General features: G+C 38.0%; 1 protein-coding gene across 1 annotated transcript in view; it reads left to right on the top strand.

The window, feature by feature from the left end:
- The first annotated feature begins 3926 nt into the window (after positions 1 to 3926).
- The window catches only part of ARID5A (AT-rich interaction domain 5A), a 484004-nt gene continuing 469035 nt past the window's right edge, over positions 3927 to 18895 (top strand). Inside the window, exon 1 of the mRNA XM_044084394.1 lies at positions 3927 to 4021. Coding sequence (XP_043940329.1) covers positions 4018 to 4021 — 4 coding nt within the window. The 5' untranslated portion in view covers positions 3927 to 4017. The remainder of the gene's footprint in view (positions 4022 to 18895) is intronic.

The raw sequence follows: 18895 nt of genomic DNA, 5'->3' as shown, positions 1-18895 counted from the left end.
GGTGTTATATCGGTCATACAAAAGGGGTGGTATATATTGCTTACTGCATACTGTGCTCTGCATATTATATTGTGAAAACAGAAAGAAAACTAAAACAGAAGGTTTATGAGCACATGTACGATATTAGTAAACGAAAATACACCAACGCTCTCTATAAACATTCGCTGAATTGTTTTCAATCAAATTTTAAATTTTGGGTTCTGGAGCAGGTGAAGCCCTGTGAAAGGGGTGGGGACTGGGAAACTACCTTGAATACAAGGAGCTGATATGGCAGTTGCCTCCTCCTGGCTTGAATGAACATTATTCAATAATTATTGCCTTAAAAAAGCATGCTTTAAAATATTGAAATATTAAACTATAAACATTGAACAGTTTTAAAGTTTTGAAATATGATTTTTATGACATTGTGGTCTTGTACTGACATTATTATGTATTAATTGTATTATTAATAACAGTCTTTCCCAATTTGTGGAGACCAATGGGTGTTTGGATACATTGTGATGTAATGACTCGGTTGTATTATTTAAGTGCCTGAGTAACTCCAGTGTGTATTCTGAGGAAGTTCCCTGGAAGGAATGAAAGTGCTTAATGACTTGTGATTAAATCTTAATTTTATCGGATTTGTTCTGCTGGAGGTGTACTTATTGGCTGTAGCTGATTTCATCTATCTTGTTTTTTTCATTTGCCTTTATTGGCTCCAGTGTGCCAGACTGAGTTCAGTTTTTGGGTTAAGCAACAATTTACTCAGTCTTTTTCACCTTTTTTGTGTTTCTTGGATTTTAGAAGTATTCCAGAAGCTGCAACTTGGTCCTCTGTACATACTTTTACAAAGCACTACAAGTTTGATTCCTTCTCAAGGTCTAGATCAGACTTTGCTGGGAACATTCTCCAGGGCTCCTAGACCCTTTTCTTTCCACCTCCCAAACATAGTAAGCTAGGATAATCTACTCACATAGCTAAGACTACTGCAGCAGTGATCAGTTGAATGAGCATACTACAGTTACGTAAGTAAACTTAATATAACAGTAGATGTCTGAATGATTACTGCTGCAAGATCTGCTCCCTCCTTCCATCCCCCCTTGATTTTGGGTGTGTTGTTTACGTCAGGGTGTGGGCATTTATTTATTTTATTTTATTTTTTGGTTATTCCTAGCATTGCCTTTTTAGGACTCAGCCTCCATCTCTGCTCCCTCCTTCCATCCCCCCTTGATTTTGGGTGTGTTGTTTACGTCAGGGTGTGGGCATTTATTTATTTTATTTTTTTGGTTATTCCTAGCATTGCCTTTTTAGGGCTCAGCCTCCATCTCTCTATTGGCAAGAAAGTTTTGAAGGGCTTGGTGCCCAAACCTGTCTTTTTAGTCAGCTTAGTTCGAGTTGACTGACAGTTTGGGTGAGTGGAACGTCCTATACACAGTATTCATATATATTTTCTGCTGTATACTGGCATAGATGTGTAGAATTATCATTTTACCAATATTTTCAATTAATAAATGCAACAGGATTTTATTAGAGAATACAAAAGTACGAACAAAACTGATTACATACTTGTTATAATAAAATGAATCAGTCACATTAACAGATATAACAAATGTGCTCACTCCTTCTGCCATTCAGATACCAATAACTAAACAAAATGTGAATACAAAGTGTATCTGCAAAACTGACATAACATAAAATTCATACTGCTCACACAGCAGCTTTCATATTCTGGAAAGAGACATAGACCTGCATGGGTCACTATTTTCTCTCTTTCCCTCACTCTCTCGTCTGTGATAAGAGGCACATCTTTAATACTACTGCTGGAGTTGCTTCCACATAACCACTAAGTTAGCACTCCTTTGACCGAATGACATTACTGAGGCCATGACCAAGCATCAGTGATGGATAAAGGGGAATTTCATTTGTTTCACCTGAGGAACAGATTGTCAGCAGAGCAACACCCATCTAGATCTGCACTCCAAACAAATGACTGGGTTTAATCATATTCATTGACTTTCCACTTTCGAAGTACTAATTTCATAATATGAAAATATTTTCCTGTAGTGCTCATTTTACTCCTTTTATATAACTCCCAAAATATAAAATCTGTAAGTTCAAATTCCTTGTGCAAAATTAAAATAAATGTATTAAGTTCTGCTGCACTTTTTTTGCTGCACTAAACTTTCCTATGGAATTTATGAATTCATGCGCCATCAAATCAGTTACTTAGATAAATGCATCTAAAAATAGCTCCGTGTCTGCTCTTTACTGATGTGGTACAGCTTACTTGATACAGCTCAGCATCTCTGATGTAGATGGTTAAATACAGATACCACCAACAGCCTCTTTCACATTGTGTGGCCAGCATCACAGCAACTTCTTATTTTCTTATTTCTCTACAGTGAGCATTCTTCAATGTGTCTCATTGTGTACTTTTTACACAATACTTATTTTAAGCTATAAAATGCACACACACACACACACACATATATATATATATACACACACACACACACACACACACACACACGTGTGTGAGACACTACAAAAAATGCACCTACACATTTATGCACACACATACTTATGTAATGCTATCACATATTCCCATATTACTGGTAGTATGTTAAGACCAAGAACATATTTAACTGAAACTGTCTGTACAACAGATTTTTTAACAGTCTGTCTTTCAAATGTTTACATTATGCTTTTCAAACCCAATATCCCAGAAAGCACAGCCAAACATAACCAGTTGGCACTAAAACAAATCATGTCACATAAACCACCTCCTGCTATGTGCACTTGCGATATTGTGACACATAATAACAGAAGGCCTCCAAATGGTGTAGTGTGGACAATAATGAATGTAGTCGCAGTTATTCACAGCACCATATTTGAATAAACCAATTTAATTCAGTGGTGAACACTTGCCAGTGCTACGTTAACCCACATTTATACGTTGCAGTAGTTTACAAAAAAAGTAACGTGCCTGTTAGAATCCAACTACTGTTTTCTTTAAACTTGACTGTCACATTTCAAAATTGCGACTGATTTTTGTAAGGACACGTATTTATGTTTGGTACTTTCTTGACCTGGACCTCAAGTGTAAATGTAACCTAGTGATGTAAATTACCTGTAATCCAAAAATACGAATATCCTTTCTGACCATTTCAATTATAGTTTTACTGGCGGTACGTAAAGATGTTGTACTTTACAATCTCCAAGGCCCCCATTAATTCAAAGCCCACCCGATATGATGCCGCGCTTACCGAACACACACACACTGTATATTTTTTTGAAAAGATGAGCGTCATTTATCTGAAAACCCACTAAATTTATTTACACAATTCTGGAGCTGTCATGTTGCGAAGGTATCGTAACAGTCTGTATACTACAACATGCTGAAATAAGCAATAAAGAAATTAGATAACAATAAAATATAAATAAATAAATTGACAATTCATAATAGTTTCTATAGAGCGTATGTGAAGACAGTTGGAACGCAACAGCTGGGCGCATATTTTATATGTAAATTTCATAGCTATATTCCTTTTAAAATATTTAGCTTGTAAATTAATTACAACTGACTTTGGAAAGCAAAGTACTACCTAATGTGATTTATTTGTGTTAAAAATTAAAGAATAAAGTTTTAAACTCCAACGATAAAATACTTGTTGCTTGACCTGCATTTCGTCGAATCTCCTCTCTTTGTACAGTTGACCCACTGAATACAGTATGTGTAGCAGAAATAAACTATCAAACATCAGCTTGGCAGAAGAAAGAACTACAATTTCACTAAACCCTCTTGTTTGGCAGGCAAGGACTACACATCCAATAAGAAACGGAATTTGAGAAATAGTGAACTCGAGCATCCAATAGCTATGGGACAGGGGCGGTGCTGGCTCAGAATGCGCTGATGTAGTGGTAAAGACTGTCAGTTTGCTAAACCTTTCGAAACGAGAGCGCGTGGATGGGTCGTTGGATTAACTGAAGCACTGTGGAGCTAGTGTAGTAAGTTTTGGGCGAAATCCAGGCGTGATAATGGGCAAGTTCATATGGCTTCTTATATTATTTTTTAAGGCAGATAGTTTTACTTTCAGTTAACTTGCTGAGTTATATTTTCTTTTCAGTAAATTCGCGTCGTGTTCAGGATTTTAGGTTTAATAACTTGTAGTAGCAATTAGGCTTAGTTGCAGAAATTAAAACTTATTAACTGAGGATTGTGATACAGAAGTAAGCATCGCTGTTGCCCACAATTAACGGCAAAAATGTGTGTGGGTAGGGGGGTGCACAGCTGGCAGAGCCCGGTGAATCCTCCTGCTGTGACTGCCTGCTCAATGCACCCCTCCTTAATTATTAGGGATGCGGTTACGGAGGACCAAAAACAGCGGTCCACATGCTACCTGCAGTATGGTATCCTAATTCCATTCAGACTTTTGAGCTAAGCTGTAAAATACCCATGACTTTATACCAGTATTTTCCTTAAAAGTTAAAATTAGGCATAATTTATGTATAGAAGACAACAGAAGGACGAGGACCCTTTGGGCGGGAGGTAAGGGTATCAACCTGTGAATAACGCGGAATATAACTTGAGGCAATGGATGTGTCATCCCGACGAGGTTGTTTCTTGATGTAATTTATCAGATGGCCAAGCGCCTGACAGTCTCTATGCCCTTCGAGTCGTGATCTGAACAGCCTAGTAAACCGTTAGACTATTCAGATCTCCACGCGCTAGACAGTCCCGATGCCCTTCGAGTGATGTGATAGTCGCGTAAGGTCTTCGTGGTGTAGCGCAGAAGCAGTCCCACTGCTTTGCGGTTCTCGCTGATAGAAAAGGTGAGCAACCCGTAGTGTAATAGACTGTCATGTGATCTAATTAAGTTTGATGACCGCTGAAGCTGGCCATTGGCGTTGTTCCGCAACTGTTAGTTTGGCTGTTACTGAGCTTACTGTCCGCTACAACTACCTATTAGTTAGCAGAGTGGTGTATGTGAAAATGCAGGCTATTTTAAGATTCTTCCACGTGTAGCACTCTTAGTTCTTCACTTCTTGCAGTGTTTCCCATCTGGTTGTTATACTATGGGAACTTTGTGTAACAGATTAAAGAAATGTAATGTTTACTGTGAATAAGCACCACAGTTTTCAGTTGTTTTAATCAGAAATCAGAGACAAATCCATAATAATAATAATAATCTAGTGCAAATGGCCCAACTCAGGGATGTTTTTTAGTACTAATACCTTAAAAAGCGTGTATCATCAGAAAAAGCCTTTTCTTCCTAAACAGCACAGCGTTGTTTCTTTGATGCTGTTTTTGGATTCGGCTTGCAGTGTTGACTGAAAAGTATGAATTATCAACTGAAAAAAAGGAAACCCCAAATGCTGATTAAAATGTAGACATTGTTTAAAATGTTTTGTTTGGACATTTGACAGTTTTATTTAGTAAAGTGAACAGTTATTGCACATTTCCTACAAATTAATATGTATATAGATATTGATAGGTATGTATTTCCAACTTTTATTTTAGTGTTGTAAAGAGCCATGATTTTGTATCTTAAACACTTTAATACAATATGAAACTATAGAATCAAATAGATTTCTAACAGTGAGTCTTTATTTGGTATTGAAACCAGTTATTTGCACTGACTGTGAATGTTTTGTCCTGCAAAAACTCACAGTGCTGTAAAAACTGTCATTGGTCTTTTTCAAAGAAGAAGAATTCCAACAGTTAGATTTTGGATGAGATTTTGCTCCATCCTTTGAACCCTTATTCTGTTTTAACAAAAAAATTGTTAGGCTGCATGGATGTTACTAAGTAATGTGAAATGACGGGATTGGTTACACACTTTTAGTGTAGTTTAGGCATCTGCCATCTAATAGTACGTGATATGAAAAACCCATATAAGAAAAAAAAAAATCTGTTAAATGGTAACAGTTTCAAGTCAGTGCTGCATTTCTCATTTCTAAAGTGTGTCATTAGGTAGAAGATTGGTGTTATGTTTTTTCATATATTATCTTTGGTTATCACTCGGTGTACCCTGTTTGTGGTGTATACGCCTCTTTTAATCCAGATTGTCCTGTGTTATATTTACTGTATGAATCTTTTAGTTGTCATGCTCTTAAATATACTTGTTTAAATTTTTCTTCTGTGTGTGTTGATCCATTACATAACTTTAGTTCTTCATGTGGGGCAACTCAAGGTGAAATTTATAGTGTCTGGGAGAGACTTTGATGAGATTACCAGGAGTAACGTTTCTCTTCTTTGTGCATATGTGCAATGGAATTTTTCATTTCTGCTTGAACTATCAGCAGGACAAACAAATGGGACCTTAGAAGTGTTGCACCTCTCTTTAGTACTTTTTAGAATGAAAAGTACCCATTTTGGAGAGCATGAACCCACAGCCTTCTGAGCTTCTAATGTGAAAAAAATGAACATGAAGTCTACCAGAAATAACAGTTGGAACACATGCCATCTCAGTTGTCTGACAGCAACAAGCTTAGACCACCACAGTCTGATATGTGTGCCCTTTCTTTTGTAGAATACTTGTACCTTAGAGAGGTTAGAGGTACAGTTTCACACACTGGTGTTCCTGTGACAGCATGCACTCACTGCTTTCCATAGAACAGTCAGGCACAAAAGCATACATTCATGAAATTTGAGCAGTCCTTTCCCATTTTCAGTTATTTGTATTCAACCGTTGCAAATCCTTTTGGCTAGATTTGTTTGCACAATTTTGCTATCTTTGTTAAAGATTTTCAATTACAGTTCCTAAATAGTGCAGTTTGTTGATAATATCACACGAGAGAAACAGAATTTTTGAGGCAGTGGCAATTGTTTGGTAATAAGGACTAAGCAGTTTGCCATAACACCTAGCCACAGAAGTATCTGCTGAGCTTGTTCCAGGAAAGTACCTTATTTTTTTAATGTTAATTATGCAAGCAGAAATATTAAATGTTAATGCAGACTAGCAGCACAAGGAATATTGTTTCATCTTCATTAGATATACAATTATTTCAGAAGTATTTTGTTTGATAAATTCAAACAGAATGTGATCTGTAATGCTAGTATTTATGTAAAATGGAATGGTTAAACAGATAATATCCCCAACAGTTTCAGTCATTTTATCTCTTTTAGAAATAGACCCTTTAAAAAGAGTGTGTGTGTGTGTGGAGGTTCTCCCAGACATGTCATTTACCCTGTGTCTGCAGAAAGGGGTTAGCGGAGTTTTGAGTTGGAGCCCAATGGGTGTGGTATTCAACTGGTGTCTACAGAAGGAGTTTGACTGTGTTCCACTTGATATATTATGAGAATTACTACCTATCCAGAAGTCAAACAGTCATTGCTGCTGTGCTGAAGGACCACACAAACACACAATGTATTGGGACCCTGTAAAATTGTAGTTTGTTTTACATACTAGGAAAAAGAAAATTGCTTCTTATCCAACACCCAAAAGGTCATTATTGCTGGCCTAAGGTACTGTTAACAGTAAGTTGTGAACTGCAAAAGTTGTCAGTCTGTTGCAAGTGCTCCAAATAGATGGTCCTGAGAAGTACTGCTTATTTAGAGCTGTTAGGAGATTCTTGTGGACTCATCTCTTGCTAGGACTGGAATGGTTCTCTGCATTGTGTTGTGACAGCAGGACAAACTATGCTATATATATTTATGGCCTTTTGTTGGAATCTTATGATCCTCATACTACTCCTCATACTTCTGTTCATATGTATGGGATCCCTGTCCCTCAGATGTGTCATTTACCCTATTTACAGAATGAGGTTGGCAAGTGAAATATTGTTTGACTGTGCAACCTTGAGTGATTGCACTTGTATTTGTACTTGCACTATTAATTTACCAATGAAGAGCAGAGCGGTTTGCTGCTGATAATGATGTTTAATTACTAAATTATTCCCTTCAGTTTATAATGTGCTTTACTTGATGCTTTACTTTGCTTGATGGTTGAGAGTAATGTGCATTATTGCTTTTTCTTATCTCGTTTGATTGTCATTCTATGGTTGCTAGACTATAAGAAATAGTCTTACAGGCTAAATATTTAAGTTGGATACAGTGTTGCTATGTCTCTGATAGCTGTGCAAGAAACAAGCTAGCAGGTTTATTACAAATTTGCAGTTTTTTCTGACTGTGAATTCTGGTTGTAAAATCAAATAAAAAGTTGTTTAAAAAATGCAGTTTTATTTTAGCAACTATAATACTGCATGCTGTGGCAGCTAGAAATATACCATTTCATATTGCAGGAGAATTGCATGAAACTGTTAAACACTATAGTCTGTATTTTTATTTATTATTTGTTTGCAGTTTGGTAACCGGGAAAGTCCACTGGGCCAAAATGAGCCCGTTTTCAATGGAGGCCCGGGGAGAAAAGCTCCAGATACATTATTACAAAGCTAATATCAACAAGTTATCAAATATAATACAGTTTTCAAAAACTATTAAAACACAGTGACATAGAAGACAGTATTAGTAACATTTGAGCAAGGTGTTGTAACAAAGTATTGAATTAAGTAAAACATAAGTATTTTGGTATGTTGCCTAACTTTCTACAGTGTTATACACATTTGATCTCCTCTCCACTCATGCTTCATGCATTACCCCTGTTTGGACTTTTACAGATGTGAAAAGGTACAAAAGCAATGCAAAAACAATATACTAGGTTAAATGTTTAACTGTGCTAGGTTTTGTATTCCTTGTTAAAAATAAATTACTACCATCTCTTTAAATTCCTTAAATAAAATTCATCGGACAGTAGTATAGCTGTAATATCACTAATTATTCCCTCAGAAACAGTGTTTGATACAGTCACAAAAATCTCTGTAGACTTACAAACAATACAGACAGTTATATACATATTGAATCTTTAAGATCATTGTACTTATGGGCATCTCTTCTCTATGTACATACTTTAACGTATCCATCATTAATCCATGTGATAAAAGTGGACATTAATAAAAAGCACTGTGACATTTATCTACTGCTTAATAAGATAAGGTATCTGCAATCAGAGTTTGTCTTTCTGCCATAACTGTGCCTAAGTTTCATATGGCAGCCCAGTTAGTCTACTGTGTTCATAGGAATTCTTGCTTAAGCAGTTTATGCATGGGTAGTCACAAAATTAAATTTTTTCTGGTTCAGTTAAATTACTGCCCTTGGGTGTAGCTGGACTCTGTTTCAGTGAGCTTTTAATCTAGGAATGTTTAAACCACCTCATGTAAATATAGTGCAACTTTAATTGTTGAAAATAGCCACATAAACTAAGGGTATATCCTTTTTTTGCAGTTACATTCTTATAAAAGTTAGCAGCATACTTTAGTATTTATTCTGTAGGCTTGTTGTTTTAGTATCTGAACCACCACTAGAAGTAAATGAAGTAAATTAGAATAAGAAAAGTGTTCCTAAAACATTTGCTAGAGATGAGTACCACCTTTGATTAGGAACTGTCCTCATGCTCTGTTGATCCGTACCATGGTAAAATCACAGCAAAAAATGATGGAGACATAGTATGGCAAATTACTGTTCTTGTAGCATAACAGTGCACAGCACTTTTCACTTGAAGCTGGATAGCATCTGAAGCTGCAGTGCAACACCTGACACATTTTATTTATTTCTCTGCAATTTGGTAACAGTGTAAGTAAGCTGGTCTACCAACCCTTTTCAGTCAGAACCCAAGTGCAATTAATAAAACAACATAAAGTTATAGCTTAACAGCAAGATGCCCATTTATAATGGAGAGTGCATACAGAAAGCTATATATAAACTATGACAATATAAAGAAGTAATATTAATAATATAAAGAAACAGTTACATGAGTATACATAAGTTTAAGGTAGCAATCTTTTAAGTGGAGGACAATAAACCAGATTGGAGAATCTTGTAAATTAGGATGGCATGGAGAAAGATTTCTCTGTATTTAATGGGTAGCCAAATGACTTGTTTTCAGAGTGATGCATATTTATGTTTACTAGAAGATCAAATCAGAAACATTTATTTTTAGTAATTTATGTGGATTCTGTGCTGACTGCTGACAGAGAAGAGGTAGACTGTATTCTGTTGGTAATAGAACATTTTTAGCTCTGGCTGTGTCCATGTATTGCAGAACGAGATAGTGGGTGGGAACTTGAGTAGCAACGTGTTTTCTTGTTTTTGAACAACTATGTGGATAACTTACTGAAACTTGCCTGTAATTTAGTTCATAAGGATTGGTTTGCTTCGCTGGAGTGGTTTGTAAGAATATCATCGGTGTGCATTATCAGATTAAGGCCGAGGTTCTCTGGTTCAACTCTCGGCTGGAGCGCCTTCTGTGTGGAGTCCGCATGTCCTCCCCGCGGTCGAGTAATGTTTAAAGACTTGCAGGTAGGTGCGTGCGTAAATGGGTGTGCCTTCTTTGAAGGTTGGGCGTCAGGCTGGCAACACGGCACTGTAAAAATCCACTGCCAACCATTAGCGGACCGGAGTTCTGCTGTGGCGACCCCTAACCAGGAAAAGCTGAAAGAGCGAGAGAGGTCATGTTATACCATTTATAAAGACTGAGAAAAGTAGGGACCAAAGAACAGAAGCCTCTAGAACTCCTATATTTAATGTTAAGTTTTCAGAGAAATTATTTGTGCATATTTGAAATGCTCTGTCTTTTAAGCAGCTACGAAACCAGAGATTGGTGTTTTTGACAAAGCTTAATTTATATAGGTTTTGAAGAGTAAAATATTGTAATAAACAGTGTCAAATACTCTAGATAAATGAATGAAAACAGTAACAGATAAAGAGGCTGTTACTTATATTGTTGTATAATTTACCTGTGGATGTGTTAAGAGCAGTAGTGATACTGAGTTTCTAAAGCTGTGTCGGTTGCAAAGCAGGCTATGCTTATTTATGTTAGTTAAGGTAACCACCACACAGTTGTGGTGTAGAAATAGTGGTGTCAGATTTGAATCAGGTGAACATTCTTTTATTAATCTTGATCTGGAGCCCTGTGCTGCTACACTGGGGAAGCTGGACTATTATTTTGCTGAAAGCCACTTTCTGACAGACACTACTACACTATGCTCTTTCTTTATGGAAAGCTAGTGTTTTAATTATTCTACAAATCCCTCTCATGTAAACACATATGTCAGACATACACATTTTAACTCCTTTGAACAATGCACAGTTAGTATTAAAAGTCAGTTCCCTGAAGAGTGGAGATGCTGTATAGAGCATCAAAGCCATACTTGGATTTGTCTTCTGTTATTGAAAAACTAGAAGCAGCAGGAAATTCTCTAGCATAGTATAAAGGCAGAAGCTTTTGCTAAAAATGAAAAACCTCTCCATGTAGAACATTTGTGCAGTTTTGTTGGAAAATAAAAATGTGGACTCAGCACAATCTGACAATTGCTTAGTTGAATATAACTTTACTTTCTTGTAGTTATCCATTAAGTTTGTACAACACATAACATTAAATGGTTATAGTGCCATGCTTTCATCCTGTGTTTCTTTACAGAGATGGTTTGAATCTTCATGGTTATTTATAGCTTTATAATCTTACAGTTTTATAGTATGTTTATTTTAATCTATAATGTGATGATGGGTAGTGGAGCTTTTCTCCCCAAGCTCCCACTGAAAATAAGCTGCAACCCACTTAGACAACCGAGTAATCAAAACTTGCATGCATGCATATTACATTTGTACTTTATAGTTAGTTATTTATCATATCAATAAAAGATTTTGCAGTTAATTATAGAGCACCCTTATCCCGATGTACATTTAAAATTAACTGTAATTAATGTCACATAGAAGAACATTTGGACTCACAGATAATACTTTTGTAGTACATAAACATTAACCTCTTCACTTTTTTGTTAATAGAGGCTTGCCTTCTCTTTTAATTTAAGTTTGATCACCATGAAAACAAGTGCTTTGGTTTATAACTGTCTTGTTTGTTATCAGAAAATTTTGGCAATTCAGAAAATGAGCACTAAATTGGGTAATTGCATAATTACATTAGCCATTGTGAAGGGGAGTGAGATGCTAAAGCTATGAACAGCCATTCTGATGCTACTAAAAAGCTGCACCAAAAGAATAAAGTTCTAAAAGAACAAAATGTACATTTATAGACTGAATTGGACATGTTGAAGAAGTAGATACATCAGAAAAGGGTAATAGAAAAAGACTGTGTGAATGGTATCCAGAAACAGGAAAATAGCCTGGAGTTTATACAAAATAAGTTGGCAAATTGGACTGGTATGCATTTGTCAGATAAATGCAGAAAGGACACAGACTTTTTCCCCTGGGTCAGTGCTGTGGCTCAACAATTGCCGTAGAGACAATTAGACTTAACAAGTGTTGTCACTTTTATAATGTCCTGTTAAGGTGTATAAATTTGATGAGAAACAAGTGTTCTTTGGCAATAGCTATTCTGCAAACACACAAAGAAAGAACTTTGTTTCTGGTGCCTGTGAGGAAATGTCATTTAAGGAAGTTAAAATTCTGGATTTTGTATCCAGCTGTGTTTAAGACTTACTTCTCCTAATGGAGTAAAGACTTCTGATGATTTGCATGAGGCCCTGAATGTTATACAGGAATAGTGGAGAGGAATCAGGAATATCAATTACTGAGTACTGACAAAGAGACTGAGTAAATGACAAGTCTATCAGGTGAAAATTCGTCTGGGGAGGCTGCATGTTCATTGAAGATTCTGCATTGTTCAGGACAGAACCGAAGGTTGTGAAGGCAGGTGCCAGCACAAGTAGTTATGAAGCAAGTCTGAAAAGTTTTGAGCTTTGACAGAAGAACTTGGTACTGTGATTGACATTGGATTGTGATACATTATAGCTTTACAGTTACATTATGTAATGATTACTGAGAACCATTTCCTGTATAAGTTTCCTTAAATTGATTAATTACTTTTATTTGATAAGTAGCGGTGGTGGTGCTGCGGTAGCGTTGTTGCCTCACAGTAAGACGTTGTCCTGTTCGATTCTCAGCTAGAGCGTCTTCTGTGTGGAGACATGGGTGAAAGATTGTGCGTCAGAGCTGGCAACTCGGCACATAAAAATCTATTGCCAATCATTAGTGGACTGGAGTTCCGCTGTGGAGACCCCTAACCGGGAAAAGCCGAAAGACACAACAACTTTTATTTGATAAGTACAGTTTACATATGTATTTAATTAGAATTTTTTTTGATCTTTTACTCATATGGCATGAGATGGAAGAAGGGAAGTTTCTAAGTGTTTTTTTATTTTTTTTTATTTTCATGATTAGTTTGGGGACAGATTGCATGTTATTGGTGGTATAGGTCTTGTAAACTTTAAAAGACTACAATAATGCAAAATTTTCTGTAGGCAGCTGCATGCATATAAGGTAGTCAGTCTTCTGATTGGATCCTGCTTTTATTAAGGACAGCTCTTTTTTTCTGAAACTGCTGTAGTGGATTAGAGAGAGTTTATGAGGTTATCCCAGATATGCAGGAAGTTTTCTATTAAACTTTAGTGTGTTGGAATGGCGCGACTCTTTAGGAACTGGTGCTGCCCTTATTTTAATTTTAATTTTGGTGAATTTTTAGCTTGGATCCTCCCTTATTCTTTCTACCTTGCATTGTCTACATGACTAAAGATACTGAATCATCATTATATGCAAACTGATATGTATTATGGGATATGGTAACACAGAGTAGTTTCAGTGTGTTCATAGAGAAAGGGGGCAAATGGAAGATAAGTACATGACTATTCAGGCATTAATATGTCTGTTAGTCTGGATTTGTTAAAGTTTTTTTTTTTTTTTGGCAAGAACAATTATTGAGTTGAAGGATGGAAAGAAGTTTGTATGTTCTGGTATTTTAAATATTTTTTTATTTTATAGTTTAGTGCATCACACGTTATCCTTTGATAAATATGATACCTTGTTTTCTGAGGAGTTCATGGTAAAAGAGATGTATTATGATAGCATTGTCACAGAGTTGATTCTAAAATTCCTGTAGCTGGGCTGGGGGAAAGGGGCAGTACTCCTTCTGTCAAAGTATTTCCTATGTGTGGTAGACGATATGGTAACAGATGTATTATTATAGGTTATAAAGAAGGCAATCAGTTTACAAAATCTAGTGTATAATTTCTTCCAGGTGTGACACAACATGAATTTCAAAAGATGGTGACAAGTCAAGAAGGAATGCTGTTATTGTGTATTGGAGACTGTAGCACAATATATAGTCTTGATAAGGTGCAGAGGTTCTTGGGTGATCCAGATTCTGAGATTAACAAGAAATGTGGACATTTTATACTAAGACTGTGGGCTCAATGAATATTTCAATAGCATTGCAAGAGTTTTCTCAGTTTAATTTTTATTCAAGTAGATTTAGGCCAATGTACCAAAAAGATTGTCAGTAAAACATGCATATTTTGTAAGAGGTCTGTACACACCCAATATTAATTTCTGATAATGCCATCATTTATACTTACCTGCATTGAGAGATGCATTGGGAGTTCCCTGGTTATTATATTAAGAGGCTTTTGAATAGTGGTGCAGCTAACTGGCTCAGTATAAGATAGCCCAAGTGGGGTATGAGCAAGGGTCTGTATTGGTTGATTGGAGGAATTATAAGGAAATGTTAAGGCAGGAGGTAAACTTTTTACTGCAGATTTGTAATGCAGGCATGACAATGTTTGGGGGAATAAATGTTTAATATGTTAGTAGGTTTTATGAAGGTTAAAAGTGAAGTTCTGTAGGGGACAGAGAATGTAAAGCAAGAGACAGATGAATGTTTTTCATGGCTCTCAATAATACTCTTTTTATAACTCTGAGTTTTAGAAGGCATTAGCAATTCACTTGAGGCAGCAGAAATTTCAGGGAATTGTAGCAAGTTTGTGGATGTGGGGTGGAGATGTTTTGAACAGAGATACAAGTATGTTTTCTTGTAGGTTTTCTCTGGGTGCATCCAATTTTGCTGTAGGTAGATTGGCAGCTTCTAAATTGTTTGTAGGTGTGTTCATGTGATATGAAGAATGGCATGGCATCCTACTTCTGTTTCCCCCTTTCCTAGCTCATTTAAGCCTATAGCAACTTTTGTGTAGTTTCAGGTAATGCTATTTGCTCCTTATGGCATCCAGACTTTATTTTGGGTGTGGCTTCTTTAACTAACTAAGTGACGTATCCACCAGTAATAGGCAGTATTAGATGGGGCAAGGAGGTATTGCCAAAATTATGCTGACTGTTAATCTAGGATGTCATGCAGTACAAAAATTAATCAGTGATTGCAACTTATTTCTCATAGTTTCATAACTGAGAGACCTACATGCTGTTGAGGGGTATCCTGTGAAGTGCCATGATGGGAGACAGTAAAATTCATTGTCAATGTCGATTTATATCACACTATATTAGGAATATTGCTACTTGTTTGTTAATAATTGTGTAAATAAGCAGTATGTCAGTATGTATTTAATAGTTTAAAAACCAAGTGGCTTACAAACTACTGAATGCAAACTGGTGAAACCTTAGATATGGTTGAAGAAAACTGACTTTTATATTTGCACTGTAAGTTGCACATCTTGAGAAATATTCAGTGTTCATTAGATTGCTAATCATGTATTTAAGCATAAGTTTTCATATTGTTATACATATCTTGTTAAACATGCCCTCAGGGACACATTTCTTGCTGTAATTTGAAAGCTTATGTTCAGTTAACAAAAGTCTTCTAACAATATATGCATAGGTTATATAGTTTAAAATATGACTGTTTCTGAATGTTTAGCAAAAAATATAACTATGGGTTTGTGTACATTATAATTTATTACAGTATTTATGGAAAGACAGTAATGAGTACACTATTATCACTGTAAAGAATACTTGTAACTGATAACAGTTCTGTTTGTACAACTTTAACAGCTTTTATGGTTGGCATAGTGGTTAAGGTCTTTACCTCACAGGTACAAAGGAACAGAATCTGATTTTAACCTCTGCTTATTGGCTAGGCTTGTAATAATCTGCAGACTGATAGCCTAGTATTTGCCTATAAACCCCTTCATTGTTCACAAAATATTAGCATCTGTTTATTTTATGCTTTTTAAGCTGATTTTTTCAGAAGATGCTGTGGAATGCAAGGGTGTGTGTAGAGTGCTAGAAGTGTGATATTCCACGTCATATAGGTGTTAATGAGTTAGTACACTCCATTGCTGGCAGTGGCTGTTCATAGGGCCATTATAGGAGTCAGCTGCTATTCATGGGCATGGATGATTGGAATACCAGCAAAACTGTGTAGGAATTGTTTGGAAAAGTAATATAGGGCAGAGATAAAATAGGAAGAATTTAAAAAGAATGTTCACGAGTATTTACAAAATGTAGGTTTGCCTAAATTATCTGTTCAGTAGGCCAGCATGTGGATGTGGCTTATATCACTGAATATCTGCCTGCGTGAAAGGACAGGCTTTGGTTAAGCACTTCACATGGATGTCTGCCTGTAGAAGTCTTGGGGGAATAGTAGAGAGAAACTCCATTTGTTATTATCTGAAAAAGCTGGTGGCAATTGGAGCTGATCTTACTTGTTTTGACTTTTTGTGATGCATCATACAGCTGTCAACATTTTGGTTTGTTGATATTTTAAATGTATCCCGTGTATATATATATATATATATATATATATATATATATATATATAAAATTGTTTTTCCCATCATCAACTCATTTTTTCCTGTTATCTACATGGGGTCAGGGTGTTGCTTCACCTGTTGCCATCTCTCTCCCTCTATTCAATGTCACTTGCCTATCTTTCTCAACAGTCATGCCTGACTATCACAGGTCTTTTCTCTCACTCCTTCGACCATTCTGGTTCTGAAACTTTCTGCTCCGACGTCCTTCTCGGAACCCACCACCTCGGCGTCTTTGGTCCTCGGTTCCCGCGGAACCGGTCCTTCCTCAATTTTGGGATTGGGGGGTGGGTACTTCGGCTTGGGGCACGGTTCCATGTGTGTCTTCAGTTCCGTCTTCGGTGCCGGTAGCCACTTCTGCACCGTTCCTACTTGAGGCTCCATCTGCGGTGATGGGTTCGCAGAGTGGGGTGTGACCCCGGTCCCGAGGTTGTCTTTCTCGGTTCCAGGCTCCCATCCCTCTTCGGGCGCCACAGACCATATTCCCAGGGCACTGGGCAGAGAAGTCGCAGTACACTCCTGTTCAGGGTACCCACTCTTCCGAGTCCTCCTCAGAGACCCCCACTGAAGAGCCTTCTCAAAAGAGGACATGCAAGAGGAGGCACATGGACTCAACTGAGGAGTCTTTAGTGGAAGACACGGATTACGATGATGGTGAAAGGTCCCCACGGTCACCTCCTGATGATGTCTCCTTTGGAGACATCCTGGAAATGCTAAAACAGAGGTGACTGGAAGCCCTCCAACCCTTCGTTTGAGGAGTCTGTGTTTCTGCAGGCTTTCGGCACCCAGCCATCTACCTCTTGGGTCACCCTGCCTGCCGACGAGCTCGTCCAGATCGTTGTGCAGCATGCTTGAAAGAACCCTGATTCCACTGAGGCGATCCTTCAGAGACCAGCCAACCCCACCGAAGAGAATCCGCATTGGTCCAGAGGTTACCAGTCGATGCTATGGTGGTTGCGGTGGCCACAAAAAGGGACTTGGCTGAGGAGAGTCCCGCTGTCCACCCACCTCAACAGAGAGTTTCGGCAGTGGACAGATTGGAAAGTGAGTTTTTGCATCAGGGACCTTTGCTATACAGTCTTTTTTTTGTGGCACATTTTACGAGGCTCCAGAGGGACTTGATCTCCAAACTCTCTGGGACACTCGCAGGACAGGTGTCTGACAAGGTCAGGGAAAAAGTGCCTTCACAGCTCTCAACCCTGGAATTGATCTCCAACTCGTTCATGAGGTTGCTATCACATGTGACCGAAGGGGCAGCTAGAGCAGTAGGTTCAGGCATTGTCATGCAGTGTCATGCCTGGATGCGCATTTGTGGCCTCGCAGACCCCTTCAAGTCTTCCTCATTTCTGGCTCCAAGGTGGAGGAAACACTAGCCAGGTGCGAGCAAGACGGCAAGACCCTGTCTGCCATAGGCCTACAGTTTTCCAATCCTCAACATTCCTTCTCCAGGAATCAGAGGAGTGGGAAAATGTGGCACAAAAATTCTCATGATCCTTTCCGTGCCACACGTGGTGATACCCCCAGGGGCAGAGGGGGTAACAATTCCAGAAGACGCCCCTACAAAGGCAGAGGGGGATCCTCGTAACCAAGGCTCCAGGAACTCCTTCTCTGGACAACCTTACCAGTGCTCCTGAGGAGCAGCCGGATTGCTTACCTCTAGAAGCAGTCAGGGATCGTTTTTCTCTGCCTGGCAATCTATTACCACCAATCGTTGGGTGCAGAGTATAATCACTGGAGGTTACACCATCCCCCTTTCTTGTCAACCAAACCTTCCAAAAAAGCTTCCCGACATTCCACTCAATCAAAGGGAAGAAGCAGCTTCAGAGATAATAAAGCTGCCTCAAAAAAGAGTCATCCAACCAATCCGAATTCTACTCGAGATTCTTTTTGGTGCCAAAAAAGACAGGGGACTGGAGACCCATTTTGGATCTCGGCAGCTTGAACAAGTCTGTCACCCAAATTCCGGATGGTCACGGTTTAGTCCATTCTCCCTTTTTTAAGGGAAGGCGATTGGATGTGCTCAATAGATCTCCGGGATGCATATTACCACATCAAAATGGACAAACCTTCCAGGAGTCTGCTTCGCTTCTGGCTAGGGGCCAGTCACTATCAGTTTCTTGCCCTGCCATTCGGTCTCTCTACAGCCCCCAGAGTATTCACAAAGTGCATGGCGCTGGTCACATCTCATTTGAGATTACAAGGATTCCGGGTGTTTCCATATTTGGATGACTGGCTCCTCACCGCCTCCACCGAGTGTCTTCTGGTAACAGCACTGCATTATACATTCTCTCTGGCACAAATTTTGGGA

Source organism: Protopterus annectens, chromosome 9.part0, assembly GCF_019279795.1.
Source record: "Protopterus annectens isolate FY-2018-M chromosome 9.part0, PAN1.0, whole genome shotgun sequence".
Classification (NCBI taxonomy): Eukaryota; Metazoa; Chordata; order Ceratodontiformes; family Protopteridae; genus Protopterus; species Protopterus annectens.
This window is presented reverse-complemented; position numbering and strand designations above follow the sequence as displayed.